General features: G+C 31.7%; 1 protein-coding gene and 1 long non-coding RNA gene across 2 annotated transcripts; both read right to left on the bottom strand.

Annotated features, from left to right (window-relative positions):
* Positions 1-983: 983 nt before the first annotated feature.
* Positions 984-8758, bottom strand: LOC111087616 (periodic tryptophan protein 1 homolog). The gene is made up of 4 exons (XM_022394887.1): positions 8564-8758; positions 5316-5380; positions 1911-2007; positions 984-1049 (listed from the first exon to the last, which is right to left on the bottom strand). The coding sequence occupies exons 1-4, from the start codon at positions 8741-8743 to the stop codon at positions 984-986; spliced, it is 408 nt and encodes a 135-aa protein (XP_022250595.1). The 5' UTR covers positions 8744-8758.
* Positions 8759-18371: 9613 nt separating this feature from the next.
* On the bottom strand, positions 18372-19613 carry LOC111087617. Its single transcript, XR_002612280.1, has 3 exons — positions 19468-19613; positions 18950-19061; positions 18372-18634 (listed from the first exon to the last, which is right to left on the bottom strand). It is a non-coding gene; the product is annotated as an uncharacterized LOC111087617 (long non-coding RNA).
* Between the last annotated feature and the right edge of the window lie 1303 nt (positions 19614-20916).

Genomic DNA, 20916 nt, shown 5'->3' with positions numbered 1-20916 from the left:
ATGTTATCTACACCAGCAGAACACCACCACCCTACTCTCAACTGAATGGAAGATTTTAGTTGATTTCTTCTAAATAAATCACCGGGATTACCTATGTGACAGTAAAAAAGTGTAATAGAATGTAAAATGAAATTACAGTCTAAAGTCTAATCCTGCATATAATACATTTTAACAGAATGGTTTACAAAACTCACACCTTTTTAGAAACAAAAGCTTTTGAGTTTTTTTTTCATCTTACCTTATATAAACATACCAATATATTTTACATACTACTAGTTAAATATCAGTTCATTTAAACATGAAAGACAAATAAAGCACACATGACTCTTTCTAATCATCTACCTATACAACAATATGCTGTAGTAAGAGCTGGTATTTCACACAAAATGTATAAAAAAAATACTTTATTAATTAGTTTACAAAAAAATCACAAATAGATACACAGGGTGGGCCATAAGTCAACTTACCTAATTAATGGACCAGTGTCTTTGTCAGTTAGGTGTACAATACAGAATACATTGTGTTGTTACTGCAACTACACACAGCAAGTAATCTTAGTGTCTGCCTTCTTGATTTACACTGGGTTTATAACATTGAATGACAGAACAATATTGCTTCAAGATTTGAAAATTTTTCTTGAATGTAAGTTTTCATTGTGATAATGTCTGTGTATTTGCATAATCAGATAGATTTCAGTTTAGCATAAAGATAAAAGCAAACAAAGAACTCTTAGATTGAGATTACTAGTACTAATATTCTGTTTCCAGCCACAACACTCCTACCCATTCAACTATATCTTGCCAGGTTTGAACTAATTGGATGGATGGCCAAATTGGAATATAAATTGCAGCCAACTCTAACTTTTGAGCTCTAGCTCACACACTATTTTCTTCCTCACTCATAAAAATTTTTCATAAGCTCAGGCGTCACATGGATTCATTTCAGAGACAAATAAAAAATATGCAAAGCAAGACATGAGTAACTCACTTGTCACAGGAACCTGTTAATAATGTTTGAGCTTCTTGTGGATGCCATTTTAACGTCTGTACCTGAAACAAACAGAAAACTTTAAATTGGTGAAATAGACACACACACACACATATATATATATATATATGTATATATGTATAGACAAGATACACATTGCTACTATACCTATACACCATAATATACACACCAAAAGCTTTTCAATTACTTAACTATCAACAAGATACTAAAAGCTTACGAATATTTACCTAACTTGTTGACACCAAGGTGTTTGTAATAATAACCAGATAACATCATAAACCAGACACTAAGGTTTTTATGAAAAACAAACATATTAATAATAACAATATTACATATATATGCCAAAAGCTTATTGTAAAACAACTTTCCTACATTATCTTCAAGGCACCAAAAAACTTCTTTCAACAGATTAATCTGTATCCTTTATCCCACAAACACATCAAGTGTTAAAAGTAGAAAAAGTATAGTGAAAATGGTGGTGGTTTCCAAGAAATATGCAGAAACAAAAACAACCCAAGTCAGGATTATTCACATCATTTGTATTGAATAATAACTTGTACATGGAATGTTGTCCTAGCAATGCATGATTATGAGTATAAATAAAGATAATGAACCAATACAATGTATATAAATAACATGCATAAATACCTAAGTGTAAGCTATTTTACTCTTTCTATTCATGGAATCATCTCATAGCTTTTTCCAGTGTCCATACTTACAGATTTATGATTTATTTTAAACTTTTCATGTTCATTATATCAAAATTTCAAAGTTCTACTGTGTACCTTGACTGAGGATATTGGAGTCTCATATTCTATAATATATCTATGAACCACTACCGGTAACAAGTATTAAAAACTATAAATTCAAAATTTGTTGGAAATTTACTGAAAACATCTTACCTTATCATGATGGCTCTCTAACATGACAGCAGGTGTCCCTTCAGCCAAATCCCATATTGCAACTCTATTATCAGCAGAACCACTAGCCAGAATATGCCTAGGAAGAACAAAATAAACGTTTGAAAATAACCATTCAATTTTTTTTACTCGCTCACAGTTATATTTTTACAATCCAAAGTTACTTTTTTTTTGGAGCTGAAAGAAACTTGACCCTTTAAAATTTAGTGGTTAGATGTATACTAGTCAATTTTATGTTTAATATTTTACTTTATTCTTGGTAAATAGGTTTCATATTAACAAGAAAGTTAAAAAATTTCATAATAACTTTTATAAAAAAAAATCTAAATAATAAGATAAAATAGTTTCTTACATAGTTTGGATAATTTGAAAAACACAAGTAAATTAGGGTTAGGTGTTGAAGATACCTACAATAAAAGTAACCATTAATAAAAACAAGCAGCTTTGGTAAGAACCAGTATTATCAACTGTTAAGACTATGATGAAATGTTTCAATCCACTCTTTGTATAATCTTGTTCACAGTTTAAATAGCTAGAAACAGAAACTATAATATAATTTCATCTAAGCCACTTTTAAAATAACAAAGCGGAGAAATACATTTTCACATTCAAAAACTAAAAATCTACAGCATGTGAGTGAGAGATGGCTAAGTATGAGAAACATTGTCCTGGGGTTTTGAGCAATACCCCTCCCCCTCACACACACACAATTTCTCCTCAATCTAATCATTCTAACTCGAGATATCAGTTATGACTGAATTAACTGGATTGGTATAAGAATCAAGGATATTATGAAATGTGTTTAAATATGGCTTAACATCTTTGGAGCCTGTCAGTTGACAGTTTAATTTCATATACCAGTAACAGTGTTATGTGAGTCAATCTTTGGGCTAGTTTTTACATGCTATTTAGTAAAGTTAATTATACCAGGCAGTTTGCTGCTTGGTTAGACAGTTCAATGTTTCATTACATTGCAACAGTAAAACTAAATCATTAAAACTAAAAGAATAATTCTGACAGAGCATAAATTAAGAAAAATTAATTTTAATACTTCCTTTAAGTTCATATGTTTGGGCTCACTTAAATAAATGCAAATGCATTATAGGTCTAATACAATGGTTTTTGTTAAATGCAAGATATTTAAAAGTAGCCAAGTACCAAAAGTTTTTCTTTGTATTAAAGTAACTTTATATGAATAACAATATGATATAGTAGTACAAGGTAAAAGTATTTCTCATCTTTAATATTACTTTTAAGAATCAACTGTCTTTACAGTATTTTCCTATGATGCAAATAATGCTGCCACAAATACATAGTTAGCATTCTTGGCACCACTGTACAAACTTTCAAATATATTTCGTATTTGGATGTCTGTAAAGAAGCAAATTGTGCTAAGCTAAAGAAGTTAAGAGGCAAGGTTAACCAAACCATAATCATGTAAATATCTTATCTCAACAATTTTGAGCTTATATGCAGATGGCATCCATGCAAATCCACAAGTTCTTTGCATTTTAGGATAGGATAGGTCTTTGTTACTTTAGTAAGAATATGGACTTATTCATACAAACCATTTTATTTAAGTTAAAAAAAAGAAGATTATTGTTTAATAAAACACCAAGATTTTAGTTCAGTGCATGGCAGCTTGAAAACGTAACCTTAGAACATCATGATTTTTACATCAAACAGTAATACCAGGATGTCAACAGGAAAAAATAAAAAAATCTGAAATCCTACGGAGAGGGCTACAAGTGGTTAGCATGAGTAAACTTGGCTGGGGGTTTGGGGGACTTACTTCATTTTCTCATGCAGCCCCCCAAAAAATTTGAAAGTTAGGTGCTCTCACAGTGATTCTGCCCATGTTTGGGGCACAAAATATGAATATTTTCAGGTGCACTTTACCCTATGAAAAATCCACTGTTTCTCTTCACTAAAGGGGTGATCTATTCTGGTTCATCACCTATGAACAATAAATAGTCAACCATCTTATTCATTAAGTTAGTAAGTAATCCTATTATTGTCCACACAAAACCAGCTAATTTCCAGTCTAAAGTTGAAAATTTTCAGCTTTCAGAATAAACGTATTCCCTTTAAGTCCAAGCATTTTCATCTCATAGATATAGTGTTTTTTTGCATTAAAAAATGTGGCTAGAATAACTCTGTGTAGCTGTTAAAATATGACTGATCAAGCTCAATGATGATATAAATCCAACAGTGTTTTCATCCAAGTTTCATAGCTCATTTTAGGATAAATGGCTCGACATATCTAATAAGTATGTTAACATGTGAAAAGAGAGTGATCTACTGATTATGTTTTTAAAGTTGGATGGTGGATTATAAAGATGGATTTTGACAGATTCTATTTCAACTGTACCTGACAAATTGCTGTCTTCAGATGGGTATGATGGAGGCAGCCATAGCTATACTGCACAGATCATGTGCAGTGGAATGTTCTGTAGAGAGCAGCCAATGAGGGTGTAACATTGTAATTATATGTCAGACCTTTTGTTTACAAAACATCACAACTCACCACTCACCCCCAATTTTTGAACCAGATTTACACAAACCACAGAAAATGAACCAAGTGACGAAAAAAAACTCGGAAATCCACAAATCCACAGAAAATTGACATTCCAATGAAACATGATAAAAAAGAAAGAGACAGAAAAATGATAAGCAGAAATAAATTTGCTAGACTTATGATAATGGTTTCTTCCATTAGAGCAGTCTAACTTTTTCTCACTTGACTTTGATTATATGAACATTTTCAGTTCAAAAAAGCCTTTTCTTTTTATGCACACTAGTACAGACAAACTGCAGCAAAGTTAAAAATACAGTTTTATATCTCTATTTTTAGTTTGTAAATTGCAGCATTTTTAACCCTTTTCTTGCACCTCTGTCAGTTTCTGGTTTTCATTCTCACATCTGACCTATTTCTCTCTCATTGATCCCCTGTCTCTATATTTTCCAAACACATGTCAATCTGCACTCATTTGTTAAGACATTGCACCTTATTCTCTATATCCATGGTCAGTGATTGTAGTGTTTCATAACCATATGACAAATGAAATTTAGAAAGGTTGCCACTATATCCACTCACTCCAATAACTTGGAATGTTTTAAACCCCTAATTCCTTAGAGACCAACCAGAGGCCAGCCACTTTCTTATGCTCACTAGACTTCACATTCTGACTCAGAAATATTATAATATATTCAAACAATATTATTTCACACCTCACCTCCTAACACTCTTAAACCCTTAAAAATAATATAAAATAACACAATAATTTTTTTAAATATTTCTTACATTATACGTTTTATAAATTGTAAATTCTTGGAAATCAAAATAATGCACAATTACTAATATACATGTTACATGTATAACCCTACCTGATTAAATGGTTCCAATTAAGGTCTAAAACAGCATCAGTGTGACCAGTAGATGTGGATGCCAACTAATTCCACAGACAGAAGTAAAGATAAAGTTTTAAATGACATGTCATGGCTTTAATATCTTTGTCAATCAAATGAAAACTTTTGGAAAATGTTTTTTTTGTTTCTATAATTGTCACACTAAAAATACATAAAAAATTAAATTCCTTGACATTAATATTTATTGGAAGTAATTCATATTTATATATATTGTTCTCTGTTTATCTATTTAGCATTCAAGCTAGTATATAATTGAAAATCAAGAAACAGTGAATTGCTGATAAGCATTATTATTATTATTTACAGTATAAGGCTTATTTTAATAATATCACTGTATATAACCAGATTGAGTTTTTAATTACTCGATCATAAAATTTCATGCAATTAGCTGTATATAACCAGAGCTTGAAAAATACAGGTAAGATTCACCAGTCAAACAACGTTGCTCTCCTCCACAATTCCACAAAAAATAAATCATAGTTTACCTGCTTACATGTATACAACAAAAGACCATTATCCTGCTTACATGTATACAACAAAAGATCATTATCCTGCTTACATGTATACAACAAAATATCATTATCCTGATTACATGTATACAACAAAATATCATTATCCTGATTACATGTATACAACAAAATATCATTATCCTGATTACATGTATACAACAAAAGATCATTATCCTGCTTACATGTATACAACAAAAGATCATTATCCTGATTACATGTATACAACAAAAGATCATTATCTCCACATACCTTATAATATCTTTGCAAACTACCTTAGGTCTACTACTTATTCAATATTTCTAGCACAGCTTCAGAGTATGAGCTAAAGTATGACGAGTAGGTTTTGCACTTAAGTACCATCTATCTACTGGCTTTTATGTATCAAATTAAGAAAAGGATGATTTATTTAGATTAATTGTCATAATATTGCTACGAGTTCAACTTTCAAGTGAAAATTGAAATCTTTTTTTAATCAGGTTCACTTGATTGAATCCTCTTTCACAACTTGCTGTTGACACCAGCAAAACAGAACAACCTTACAAGAGATCCTAAGAGAGAATAACTATCAACTCTTGATACAGATTTTGTCTTTCAGTGGGAGTTCCTGACTACATATCGTAAATTCATACTACTCACTTCGGAGTTCTTAATATCGTTTTAGCTTTGCTCTAGTCTCCATTTATATTGCAGGTAGCACTCTCCAAATACTTTACCAAAGATTTCCAGTTCATTGCTACAGTTTAAATCATCTGCATTATGTCTGCCACCAACCTAAGTGTGTATTTTTGCAGTTTCAATAAATTCCCACCAAGAACTCTCGCTATTTCTGCCTGCTGCTGCTTTTTGCTGAAACTGTTATAAAACTTAAAAAAGTGGTATGGGCACATGAACAAATTCACCAATAAATGATGTATCTTTTATAGGTTTTAAACAATTAACTGCAGCTTATGAGCAACACAGTGTACTGCTACAAGGTGTTCTGTGTCTTTTGCCATTTGTGATGCTAAGCCACTTATTGCACTGATCAATGCTGCAGATCTATCAGTCCCAAACCCTATAAAACCATTTCCCATTCTTCCAGTCCAAGCCTAATTTGTATACAGCTCACTGTCAACATTGTTGAGATAATTGGAAGCTGTCATATTTTCCAGGGGAGCTAATATCAAGAATGATTCTTTCACTTTGTTGTTGTTTAGAATTTGCAATGTTGTTCACAAACATTTTGTACTGTTTATTACTAGTGTAACTGCATGTCAATTCCATTAATCCTTCTATATCACTAAATGCTATGTAGTATGTTACACTGAAGTAATTTTCAGTTGTTGAAACATCTTGTCATCTATTTTGTTTATACATTTTGTAAGATGAGTCATTTCTGGGTTTTCATGGACCTTTAGTGCCTCAATGCATTTGAGATGGATACCAAATATGTTATGAAACACAAGTTTCATGGCAAAAAGGTTCATTTAAGACAGTAACAAAAAATCAATTGTCAAATAAATGTGGAAACTGAGGAAACACACAGCACTTTGCTAAATCAGCATTTTTGTCAAATGTATGATATTTAAATTTTTCTAGACACTTCAGTAAAAATTTCCGTTTTTTCCCTCCCTCCCCTGTAGCTTTATATCACTATGACTATTCTTTAAAGTTATGTTTGCTTTGCTAACCTTGATCCTGGAAACTGCCCTGTTAATTGAGTCATTATCATTGGATGCACTCTTCTTGAAAAACACTAGCAACTCTTTGTTGCATCATGTTATTTATAGCATTACACAGAAAATACAATGCAAAAAAAATTAAGAACTCTTGCTAATTGTTTTAGCTGATTGGCTACTGTCTTTGCTTGAGCTTGTGATATCTGAACTGTGAATTCAATTGTAATAAAGTAATAGGCTCTGCCATCTTTAAATTTCACTCCCCACAATTTGTTATTGACAATGTTGCCTCTTGAAAAATGAAGAATAAAATTACACATTTCAAAAATGCATTAAAGAAAGTTTTGATAAAAATAGTTTACAGTCTTCAACTCTTCATTCATGATTTAATACTTAATGAGTTAAATATTTTGCTTCATTAAGACTGGGGAGGTGTTGTTATTACTAACAGAAGAGCCTAAGCAGAAAGAGATTTATAGTGACAGGCCTTCAAAACAGTGAAGCTCAGTTTTCTTCTCATGTTAAGGGGAAAATGTGTAAAAATACTTCTTTTCTGCTGTGCCTTCATGACGAAAGAAACCTAATCTACCAGTGCAGTGTGCTTCCAAGACAATTTCATTTTATTTTTGAGTATTGGACAAAAGGAGAAGTGATTAAGCTTACCCTCATTATCTCAGTTAGACAGAAAACTCAAAATCTAAATTTCTCTCCTCTTGCCACACTTTATTGTTCACTCATTCTGAACAACGGTATTTTTAAAGCCCTGTCTATAATACACAGCAACCATGCTGTCACTTTTCACCAGAAACCACATTTAAGTTGTACTCCAAAAAACTTGTACAAACAGTTTTATCCATCATGATATATGATATTTCACAATCAATAAGTCTGCACTTCACTCAGTCTAACAAGTAGTGTAAAATATTTCTCACACTATTTCACAAGATATAATACAGAGGGAAAATAATACTCCATATAAAGGTCATGCAATACGTATGAAAGTGCACTGCTGACATTTTATTAGTAAAGGAGAACAAACCTTTTTCTTTTTTGATTTCTGCCCAAGAGAGCAAGCTGGTTGAAGTGTGTCTACAATATCTATGTCCCAGATGTTTATTACAGGTGTCATATCCCCTATAGCCAAAAAATTTCCTAAAAAAGGAACATAAAAGAAAGACCCAATAACCTGAGCATTTTCAGAAAGCAAGTTTTCCTTCATTGTAAAATATTCTAACTCCACTGACAATGTAATAACTGAGAGAATTTTTATGAAGAATAAAAACCAATGTAAAAAGACAGATTTCACATGGCTTTTAACTCATTAATGTTTGCCTGGTCACGAAAATTAATAAATTTAAAAAGAGCTTCTGATGAATTAAGTAGAACTAAGATATTTTAAACCAAAATAAAAATAAACTTCAAACTGTTTACACATGCCATTAATATTTTTTAAAATCTGTATTATTCCTAATAAGCTGGGGTTCTGTTTTCATTTAGTGTCAGTATTATGGTTTTTTAATATTACTTAGTAACTGTCATGTTCATTATTGAGTTTTATAAGCTTTTTTTCAACAATGAAACAAGTCTTCATCTAACTGTCATTTAATGTGGGCATAAGTATGAACTTAGTTATACAGGATTGATCATAAATAAGTATAATGAAAGATTTTTTCAGCTCACTTATTTGTTGACATTAACATATTTTACAGTAAGGGGAATAATCAAAGAATGTGTTGGCTGTTTTGATGATGAAAAATTTCACATTCGGTGTTTTACAGTCAAACAGTGAAACAAATAATCATCAGGGGTGCTCGAAAATTAAGCAAATTTCCTCTGCCCCACTTGAGATACTGGTGAATTTAATTTGCATGTGGTAATAATAGTTTAGAGGCCTATTAGAAGAAAGACAAGACAAAATGGAGGCAGAAGTGAAGGAAAGGCAAGTCCTGAGTACATTCAAATCATACCAATCACAACTTACTTTACCCAGAATATGATGATATATCTTTAAAAATGTTTTTGCTCAAGCCTTCCTTATCTTTGTCAGTCAATACACATACAAACAATGCTTTTGTATCAAAACCTGAATCATTCATAATACATGCACATAAGCTATATCATGCTTGAATTGCCAATAATGTAATGACTGAAATAACATTTTTAAATATTACAGTTTACCAACTAAATCTATTTACTCTTTGAAACAGCTGTTGTTCAAGCAAGAGATGATATAAATAGCATCTCAACCACTACTATGTACGTTGTATCATGGCCAGTCTGATAATCCTTGACATTGACTGAAAGGCCTAACTAGTACTGGATTTAGTAAATATTGTGTGGTTGACATATCATTTCATTCTTCTTTACTTCCACTCATAAGTTCTTATAATTACTCAAAACTCTATCACTTGCAATTTATCATAATTAAAAAGTTTGGCTTCATTCTTAGAAGATACATCTTTCAGTAAACCAGGAAAAAAGGTGTAGAGACAATGTAATTATTGTTGCTGAACAATGGTTAACTTCTAAGAATGTAGCTTTTCAAAAATATTGGTTATTGTATATGCAGTAATAACTAGAGTGTACTCTAAGGTACAAAATAAATACATAACTAACAAAGAATTTATATCCACAGTGAATAAAGGTTGCATCTTACAAGGATTCACAAAACAAAGCATAAAGAGCCATCTTTAGTAGTATAGATTCAAAAAATATTCACTGACATCAATAAATTGACTTAGAAGAAGTAAAACCCTGAAACAAACAATATGATGTAAAAACAAAGGAAGATAAATAAGTAATAACACAGAAGTGTTGTTCCAAAAACATTTCCAAAATCAATGAAAATGAAGTATCATTCTTGAAAATAAACTCTATACTATACAAGAAATCTCTGTTTTGGCCCACGAAGGAGAAAGAACTACTGATGCAAAAAAAGTTTTGAATCCTTGTGAGATATGAAAAATGTAAGTAACATGACAATGTCATTGGGTAAAAACTAACAAAATCAGTTTTAATAGTTACACTTTATATAAGGAACAGAATACAACAGCATTCACATCATACAAGTAAGTCAAAAATAAGTCTGGAAAAATAGGTAAACATTACATCAACTTTGACACAGACAGAATTACAAGTTCTAGAAGAGAATGTATTTGTAGAATCACTTTATTTAACCAATGCAGTTTGTTGTATTATTTATTGCATGTGATGCAGTTTCTCAATGTATTTTATAGTATGTGTTACCATCTGGCATATTATTTATCCAAATGATGTAATTCTTTGTAACATTTGCTCTAACTATTGTATTTTACAGTGCACTTTTAATCCAGATTTAACACTACTGCAACATGTGTTTTGACATCTCCCCATAATGTCGATCTACTGAGGTTATAAAAAATCTTGAAAGATTAGAAAATCTCAAACCACTATAACTTAAATAATGAAGGACTACTGACAAAGAAGCATGATATACCAAAAACAGCAGGATATAAAGAACAATACAAATTCTAAACTTATAAAAGTAAAATATTTGTTTGTTTGTTTGCAAACTACTTTGTGGTTTTTGAACCAATCTCAATCAAATTTAGTAGGATGATACCCTGGACCAAAGGGCATGTCATAGGGTTGCTATTACCTGGGCCCACCCACAGTAAATAATATGTTTGTTTAACTAATAACTCCATAGTCTTTGACCAATTTTTATTCCTAAACCTTTTTTATTTTGAGTTTTTTCATAAAAAATGTCAAACATTCACATTTTTGCCAGAAACAATGGCAACTAAAGCACAAAATCAGACCCTTAAAGTGGCAGTAATACATCTGAAAATCCCTTGCCTTTTACATGATCAATTCTATGTTGGATGTTCAAGAATAAGATAACCAAGAAATATCTATTTTGGCCCACGAAGGAGAAAGAACTTCTAATGTGGTCCATCAAGAATCACTAAGAGTACCAACAAACACCGAGGCTGTAGAGAGGGATTAGTAAAAGTAATTGTAACATCATTTCTGTAATGTGGAGTAAATTAGGTGTAAAATAAATTCTTGCTTTAATTTATTAATTCAAGCCCTACATTCAAACCTTATGCCCATGGATGTAAGACTGGTGTTTCAGTTTGTATAATTATATATACATAGCAAGCTAAGTATCAGACCTGAACAAAACAATTTAAGACCAATAAAAGAAATGAACAGTGAATCTCTGAAAGTTTAGTAGGCTCGTATAGAACAAACCAATCAACACGATTATTCACAGGTCAGTTTGATTACACTTACAGATACTGATTTTAATATCCAAAACTTTAATTAGACACAGTGACTTACAGATTGAAATAATCTATAAATATACAACAACAATAAAAACTTAACCCAGTGTTGCCTCCTACTTTTTTTGATGGGGATACAAGCAGAAATTTGATCAGGTTTAACATCATAACATTTCAAAAAATCTCTCTCCAAGTTCCTAAATCTAAGAATATGGACATGATAGAGCTTAGATTCAGGATTTCTTTTTATTATTATTTTAATTCATACCATTATTTATCATATTTTACAACTGTCAATTGATCACCTCCCCTCTCTAACAAATTAATCATCACAGAGATTCAAACTTTTACTTTCAAAATGGATTTGTATTTATGCATTCTACCTTCTTGGCAGCAGTTATATGTCATTTCTCAGTCAGTGTCTTTAAAGATGTCAAATGTTCTTTAGTTACTTATTGCCGAGTCAGTGCACTGCATTGGCAATTCACAAAAGTCTGGGTACTGAACGTACATTTAATCTCTGGTCCTGTGACTTCTACACATACTTTAAACTACTTTTGTCTTTCATAAGTCAAGAAATCTCATCCATCCATTTGTGTTGGAAGGTCTTATGAATTTTGACACCTCCTTATATGGCCAAGTCAACGTCTGTTCTACAGTGACACTATCAGTACTACTACTTCTGTTAGCTTGAGACTTGGAAAGAATTCTCAACTCCTTGTTTTTAATTTTTGCTCAATTCCTTATCACTGACAGCAAAGCAACACATATTTTCTTCACATGATTCATGTACATGAGAGGTATATAATTTCTGTGTTGCAGTGCACATATGGAAATCAACAAGTGTGAATATATTTTATTTTTACGAGTTTAATGTTGAAATGCATGTGAATGGGCATACTGTTAAACACTTTGTTACACAAAACTTATCATTATGAGAATGTGATGTTTATTGATAAGGGAATTTATGTTACAAATATACTTACATAAAAGTGAAAAGGATTGAAATGGTCCCACAAAACTCTTTCAATTTCCTCATTGACAAACCAGTTTTTGTGATTTTCATCACCATTCCTACAGTCAAATATCTTCACTGTCCTAATAAGAAAATATAATCAAATATACTATAAAATGTTTGAAACATATAGCATGGTACAAAGTCTGAAACTGATGTACTTAAGTTGGTGCATTCTTCTATGCTACTTTATGTATTATAACTTAGTAATCAATTGAAAGAGGCTTATCTACATTACTAAATTATAACAGGAACAATTGTTATTTTTTATTGATGCAGTGCATAGGGATAAAAACAGAATATGAAACTTCTGGTAGGTCCTGAGTTACAGCCCACAAAGGCTTGGATCTATGGCTCTCTGGTGCATTCTAAGCAATCTTGGGGTACTAAATTTTCACATTATTTATTGCTAGGATGATTAGTTGGACATTTGCTACTAGATCCTATGCTCTAAATTATACTATCAATATTACAGACTAGTTTGGTCATTCCATTAATTATTTAGACTGATACTACATAAAAATGTTTATAACTGCATTGATTAAACCACCTAAATACAAACATGTCATTTTATGAAATATTGGGACAATACTACGGAATCTGAGTTTCCTCCGAGTCAAATTATTGACCAATCATTTAAAACTAAATCTTATAAAAGGGAGATACGAATAATCTAATTTTCTAGGAAAAGAAATGTAGGCAAAATTACATAGATGTTTAACTGATTTCTCATGTGTCTGAAATTCTTCAGTCTTACAATTTCACATTAATATGTATATACAGACACACCTTATGAGACTGAAAATAGTTTCAGAACCTGTGACATTTAATTAGTTTGTAATATATTTTCAATTGTATATATTTTGCTATATATATATATCTGCTCCACCCCACACCACTCCCCTCAGATTTCATTGGTTCACTATCTCTGTCCAATTCAGGCTCCACCCGAATTATTTCACAAAAGAAAATAATGTCCAGTTAAAGAAAAATGTACTTTCTATGTAATTCTAAACAAATAGGAAAAATTTTCACATCATTAACATGGATGGTGAAAGATTTAAAGCCCTTCTCTATGTCGATCTTTTTTATCTGCCACTGCAGTTTTAGCCTTTGTGCATAAGTAAGGTTCAAAGTTCACATGGCATGACCTTTTACAAAGTGCCAATCAACATGGTATTATGCATTTGATATCAGTAATCAACTATTCATTGTACCCCACATTGCTGATTTAGCAACTGTTCATGGTAGAGGAGGGTGAATACCCGATCCAACATACAGGGATACTGAAAAAACTATACAAATAAATAAATAAATAAATATATATATGCGTATGCATTTTGTAGGTTCCAGAGGTTATGCAAATGCAATATGTAAACTGTACATTGGACAAAAGTATTTATATTATTCACATGAACATCCTTTTGCACACAAGCTTGTTGGTCTAAGTCAGACTGACATTGTCAATTCACAGACTTATTTTGAGAACAAATGCTTTTGTAACACATCTGATTTTTTGTGGACAACAGACTTGTACATTTAACTTAAAGCTTGTCACACTTTGGGTAGATACACACAGTAAAATGATAATTATAATTAACATTTCTTCTCCAATATGGGGATGGTGCAATGCTTGTGCACATTCAGTTTAGAAGCTGTTCGGATATCTTTGGTTTCAAAAAACATTGTGCAATTGATCAGTTGTCTGCCAAACAGCCTGTTAAAAGGAGCATCACGTGTCAATCTCAGTTTAGTTTCCCTCAACACCAAATTTCAAGGCACTGGATCTGTAGATCCCAGCCATGCCACTTGAATTTACTGATCCCTGCTAGGCCCTGATATGGCCCGTTTGTTGCAATGGTTTGTCAAAGTCAGCTTTTCTTCTCTGGTGCTTTGAAACCAAAAAGGCAAAATGAAGACAACAGAAGACAACAAAACCCACTGCCAAGTCTTGGACTACTTCTGTTTGTTCAAATAATGGGATTTTAAGAATTGATTACCTGTAGTAGCATCATCATGTGCTTTCCATGATGTTATCGGTGAATCTGTTCTAGAATCCATGTAATATACCATACCACAGTCTGTGCTAGCCTGTAATGAATATTCCATTATTATTATTGTATCATAAGATTAGAAATTATGTTAATTAAGTAATTTATTAATAACAGTCAAATGACAATCTATTAAAACTGTCTCCAAGTCCATCTCCTTTGTAATCCAGTATATTGGGAGGCAACACCTTGGTCCAGCACAGCAACAGACTAGATGGTTTGTCTATACGCATTCTCACAATACGTATGACAGAATATTTTAATGACCTGAAAATATAGTCTTCAAATAAATCCCTGGCATGTCCTTGTAGACCTAGAAGACAAGGTGCCAATCTTTAAGAATGCAGGATATTGTCTTGAGCTTGCCATACAGCTTGTTGAGTTGTCAGTTTTTTAGTCCATAATATAAACCCTGAGTTTTGGGCCTGGTCAGTGTTGATGGGTAAATAAATTCACTGTAAGATCATGTATTTAATTTTGTAACCCAGGGAACCTCAATGTAGAGGACGTACACAACACAGCCATATAATATAGTGATCTACATATTGTTTGGTGCCTCAGTGTTAAAGATCCACTTGAAGGCAAATCACCTGGCCAGCCAAGGATTGTCCTCAAGAAATATGTTCTTATTCAACATATGCTTTGGCAGTGATTTGAATATTAACTTGAGGGTGTAAAGGTTGAGTTAAATTAAAAATAGTAAATACTGTAGGTTATGTCCCAGTGTCTACTGGCTGCTACTTGCAACTGGATATCACTGATAATAGCCTACAATTCATATGCACCTCAACGGTTCTTCAAGTTCTTCTACTATCATTACTACAACAAAAGGTGTAGTTTGCAGTTTGTTTAGCCCTAGATGCATGGGAATTATCCCATCTTTATGAAGTTTGAAGACCAATCAATACTAGCACAGAGATTTTGGAATCAGTATCCAGGTGGTTACACTTAGGTGTATCATCCACCTTCTTGGTGAATGTCTTGAATATTGGTGCAAAGCTACAAAAGGAATATCTCTACTAGCCATTCCCAATTTTGAATTGATAGAATAGATGGTAATCAGTTAGTCAACACTGCCAACTTTTAGAGCTACTTTACCTGAATAGTCCAATTTGACCATCACTCTTACAATGTACCGATGACACCAAAATGTGGAGTGTGATGTCTTTGTAGCAATGGGATATGAATCATGAGCATTTGGATTCACAGGTAAGCATGCTAATAACTATACTATGCCTAAGCGATTACTTAATGATTTGCTTAGTTTAGTTGAACTGGCTAATGAGACATTAACTTCTCCTACTACAAGACCCTGCATGAGGCATTGTGGTCATTCAAGAAAACTTGTATTTGTCTGGCTAGGTTTCTGTATTATCTCTTCCCTACTACAAGACCCTGCATGCGGCATTGTGGTCATTCAAGAAAACTTGTATTTGTCTGGCTAGGTTTCTGTATTATCTCTTCCCTGGGGTGTGGGTCAAACCCAAGTGAAGGTTGGTATCAGTTGGAAGATAATCTTTCATTGAAAGCGCAATGCAAATGATCATTACTGATGTTGGTAATTTAGATACCACACAAGGATTTTGGTTTGACTTGAAAGTGTGGTATGCCATGATCATCATGATCAATAACCCATTTAATAGAAATCCTCAGAAGTATTTTCTCCTTTCTCAGCAGACATAGAGCATAGATTTGAGCAGTATAAGACAGTAATAATTAAGGTTTGTAATTGTATGGTTTAACAAACACCTTAAGTAAAATAGATTTTACTACTTGTTTTACATATTAATAGGTCTATTTCACTTTTTTTTGCTGTCTAAATTAATTTCATTTTTTGTAAGCAAAACTTTTGAAACTTTCAAACTGTAATACGTACCTAATATGTACCGTTGGTGAAACTATCTGAAAATCCATACAGAAATTAAAATTGTGGATTGTCATAATTGGATTAAAAACTTGAAAAAATTAATGAAGTGTGTTCTCTTAGTCTACAGAGAAAAATCTTGGGCAGTTCAAGTATTGTGATGATAAATATTTTAATTAGAAAATGAACTACACTCTTTCGAAAATAAAAGAGAACTAAATTTGCAAACTCAATTTTTAATTTGTTATAACCCCTTTTGTTTGTAATATTCATATGCACAGATCTAACTAGGCATAAAAAAAAATTTGTTGCACATCAGTCAAGGAACTTTCTAATCAATTTGAGGATACTGGTTACTGAACTGATGATTCAATGCATTCTAATTATTTGTAGTTTCTGTTCTTCTTATTTATTGATTTAAAATATTAGCTATTTCAAGTCAAATTGTTAATTTAAAAGTTATTTTTTGTTCTAACCTATATGGTTGGCTTACTGTTGATTAGTTGTTAACTGTTAGATGAATCTATTACAAATATTGTATTGTTAATACAGAAATCACATTATAGCATCTTTTTTTTTATAGGTATTCTATTTTTGTTAGATATTATTAATACAAGCACTAATATAGTGTGATCTAGGCAATTCACTGTTGTTAAAAAGGATAAGTGCAATTATCACTGTATTAATTTTAATATGGTGTTATTCGAACACTTACATGGTACTGTTCCAACCATCATAAAGAATTGTTCATCCATTTTTTTAACCATCAGTATTTTCTGTAAAATTACTTCTAATGTTAAGATAGTGCTTCTGATGTTAAATGAAACAATGCTACTGTTAAAAAGTTATTGATGCATTACTTTATAATTACTACTGTTATTTCAATTTTAGTATTGTACTATACAAGCTCTGTATTGTTGACAAAACTTCGTTGAATGGATGGCAACTGCCTGTTGTAGAAACACTAGTGTAGAAGACGACATTTCCAAAGTCTTTTGCCTTTCATCTTCAAGTCAGTGAGTGTATCTATCAAAGAATAACTCTGCATTGTTGTTATATTTTACTAGGTGTAAAAGTTTCTAGGAATAGTTTACTACTGTTGTGTCATCTCATACACAACATGTTAACTGTTTATACTTTGCTCATTGATACTGCTTAGCTGAGAAATAATATAAAATATGATTGTTCTAGTATTGTAACTTACATTCAGTTGTTTTGTAAGGAAAATATTTGAATATCATGTAACTCAACAACTCCACACAGGCTTTACCATCTTTAGATGGGAGTAAGCATGCGTGAAATTCTGCCGGTACTCACCAGAACTTATTTTTTAAGGTGGTACACTAATACCAGGATTTATTTGAGCTGCTTTGTCATTTTTTATGTTTACAGAGGTTTACCTCTACGTTTTTTTTTGAGAATTACACCCCTGGGTGTAAGTGAAGTTCTAAAAACACTCAACTGCTTATCCCTTAAACAGATTCAGGGATATAATAAGCAGTGTGGTTTCTTTTAATATAAAGCACATAAAGAACACTAAAAATGATCTTGACAGAGGTGTGAAACCAAAACATGAAACATTTTCCCAGCTGGAGATTTCCCATCTAGAAAATACCAAGTTGCTCATCACTGAGAAACGATGGAGAATGGATACTTTATTAAAATATATACAATTTAACCTATTTCCCAAACATAAAACTTTATAACAACAATTATCACAAGTTCTTTTAAATCTTCTTTTTTTTTTTCTTGATGGGCTTTTTGTAGGATGATTTTGATGTTAAACTTTTCATAAGAAAGGATGTTGAATCAGTGTCCATGGCCATATTGTCTGTAGCTTTAGCACTACTTGTAGCACCCTCTTCTGATGTTGAACTAATTCCTTGTGATGATGGTAAAAAATGCACTCGGGCTAGACAGAAATTTCATACTGTATTAGAAACAAAGCTCCTATTTTCGTATAATAGGTAATTAATTCATACAGAAAGTACCTCTATCATAGTAGTCATATTTAACAAATATTATATTTTATTTTCCCAATTATTTACAACACAATCCTCTTTTATTAATATTCTTACTTTACTATGAGCTATCAAATAACTTTGATTTGATGCTTTGCATACAAATTTATAGAACAAAAAATTCACATACCATTTGTGTTTTTGTTTGTAATTTCTGAAGCTTTACCTTTAAACTAAGTCACACTATAAAAATAATCCTTCCTCACCTTTGTCACTATCTCTTATGTCCCAGACTTTAAAACTGTTTGATCTATTATCACCTCCTATTGCGATCACAAAAGCTGCATCTGGTGAAGACTTAATAGTGTAGATAGCACCCTGTGGAAGGAAGAAAATAGAAAGTGCTGTACATTTTATCTAGATATCACACATAACTTAGACTTAAATAAATCTGAGAGCTAAAACGAAAAAAAAATACCAACTTACACCGATATTACACTTAAAATTAGGTAGACAATATCAAATGAGAAATGGAACAAGTTTTTGAAATAACACCAGTAAAGTTAAGAATAAAAACTTTGGATATTAAAACTGTACATTTTAAGGTGCATTTACTATATATGCAAAGAATATTTAACATCATCTCTTTCCCATATGCATGCAACCCAACTATGAATTCTGTATTGGTACAGATGAACAAATCTTTAAGAAGGAAATTATAATGTGATGACAGTTTATTAGAATATTACAATTTTACTCTATGCTGAAAGTTTTTATTTCTCACCAGCTTAAAGTTTCTCTGCTCCACCAGGCTGGCCTGTTGTTTTTGTATGTCCCATATTTTCACAGTACTGTCAGTAGATCCTGTAACCAAACATCCTGGCTGAAGAGCACTCAGCGAGAGCCCTGAATGCAATGTAGATTATTAAAAATATATATCAATTATGTTTACTGTTAAGAGTTTTTGTAATTTAATGGCATTAAAGTTCCATTAATTCTATTAATATTCTACGTGGCTTCAAATTTTGATCACAAATATTATTAGATAGATAGTTAACTCTTCAATTAAAAATACTTCAAATGCTATGATATAAATTACTTTGGGTTTCTGATACTATGTGATGAGATTAATCAATCTTTCAAATGTTATCTACATGTCATCGATCATCATTCCACAATCAGGTTTTTTTAGTCAGTAGTGAGATTAAATGCCACATTTTAATGATAGAATTACAGAGTAATAGATTATATCACACTTAAATATTTCTGAACAATACACTCAGGTTGTATATTGATGGTAAGTGAATCCTTCACACTAACTGTTATTTGTCTTTGATTCAGAATTTTAACATAAAGATACTCAAGAACTAGTTGTATAAGCTGTTCATAATCATCTCACTGACAGTCCTAACTAGATCAAAGGATAATAATGGCTGGAGACGGCCTAAATGGGTTACTCGTCATCGAATTAGATCAAAGGATATTCAATATGTTGCAGCACCGACATGCGTGGTACTTAAGGGAGTTGTTACAACTGCAGTGTTATAGGTCAAGAAGGTTACTCTCGGCAAAAGCTATTAGGTGGCCACAAACTTGATACATTGTGTGTGTGTGGCTACAGGAGTAAAATCAATGATGTAATACTTGACTTCACTAAAACACCCCTGAATGATGACAATATTAAAGGGTTAAGTAACTTGACTATCAACCCTAGGACCTGAATACGCACCAGAACATATAAGATTTGGCAATAAATGTAGAAAAAACGACCTTTACTCTTAAGATAATATTAAAAATTATTTCGGCTAACATTTCACCATTGTGACTTCAACAGAGCCAATAGCATAATAATTATTCAATGTGCAACTATGCATTAATTTTTTAAATGCATATTGCGTTCTGTTACACCTCAAGCCTTTCGTAAGATGTTTTAAACAATTTTTAGAATATTGTTGTTTCACAACTGTTCTAATAATAATATAGTATAGTTACGATACTAAGTATACTACCATTTGACCTATAGAATTTATAAAGTTATATACAGTTTCAAAATATTTTGTATTTTCTCACAAAATAATTAAAACTTTAGGTGGTTGAGAAACAATATTTTGAGTTGAAAAGATACAAAATTTATCATGTTAAAATAAAAATCTGTAGTTACGAACTTTATTATGGATATTGGAAATATACACCTGGAAAAAAGTTAAGCACCCCCAAATATTTTCAGGATTGC

The sequence above is a fragment of the Limulus polyphemus genome, unplaced genomic scaffold (assembly GCF_000517525.1).
Source record: "Limulus polyphemus unplaced genomic scaffold, Limulus_polyphemus-2.1.2 Scaffold2385, whole genome shotgun sequence".
In the NCBI taxonomy this organism is placed as follows: Eukaryota; Metazoa; Arthropoda; class Merostomata; order Xiphosura; family Limulidae; genus Limulus; species Limulus polyphemus.
The sequence above is the reverse complement of the archived record's forward strand: the minus strand, read 5'-3'. Positions and strand labels throughout refer to the sequence as shown.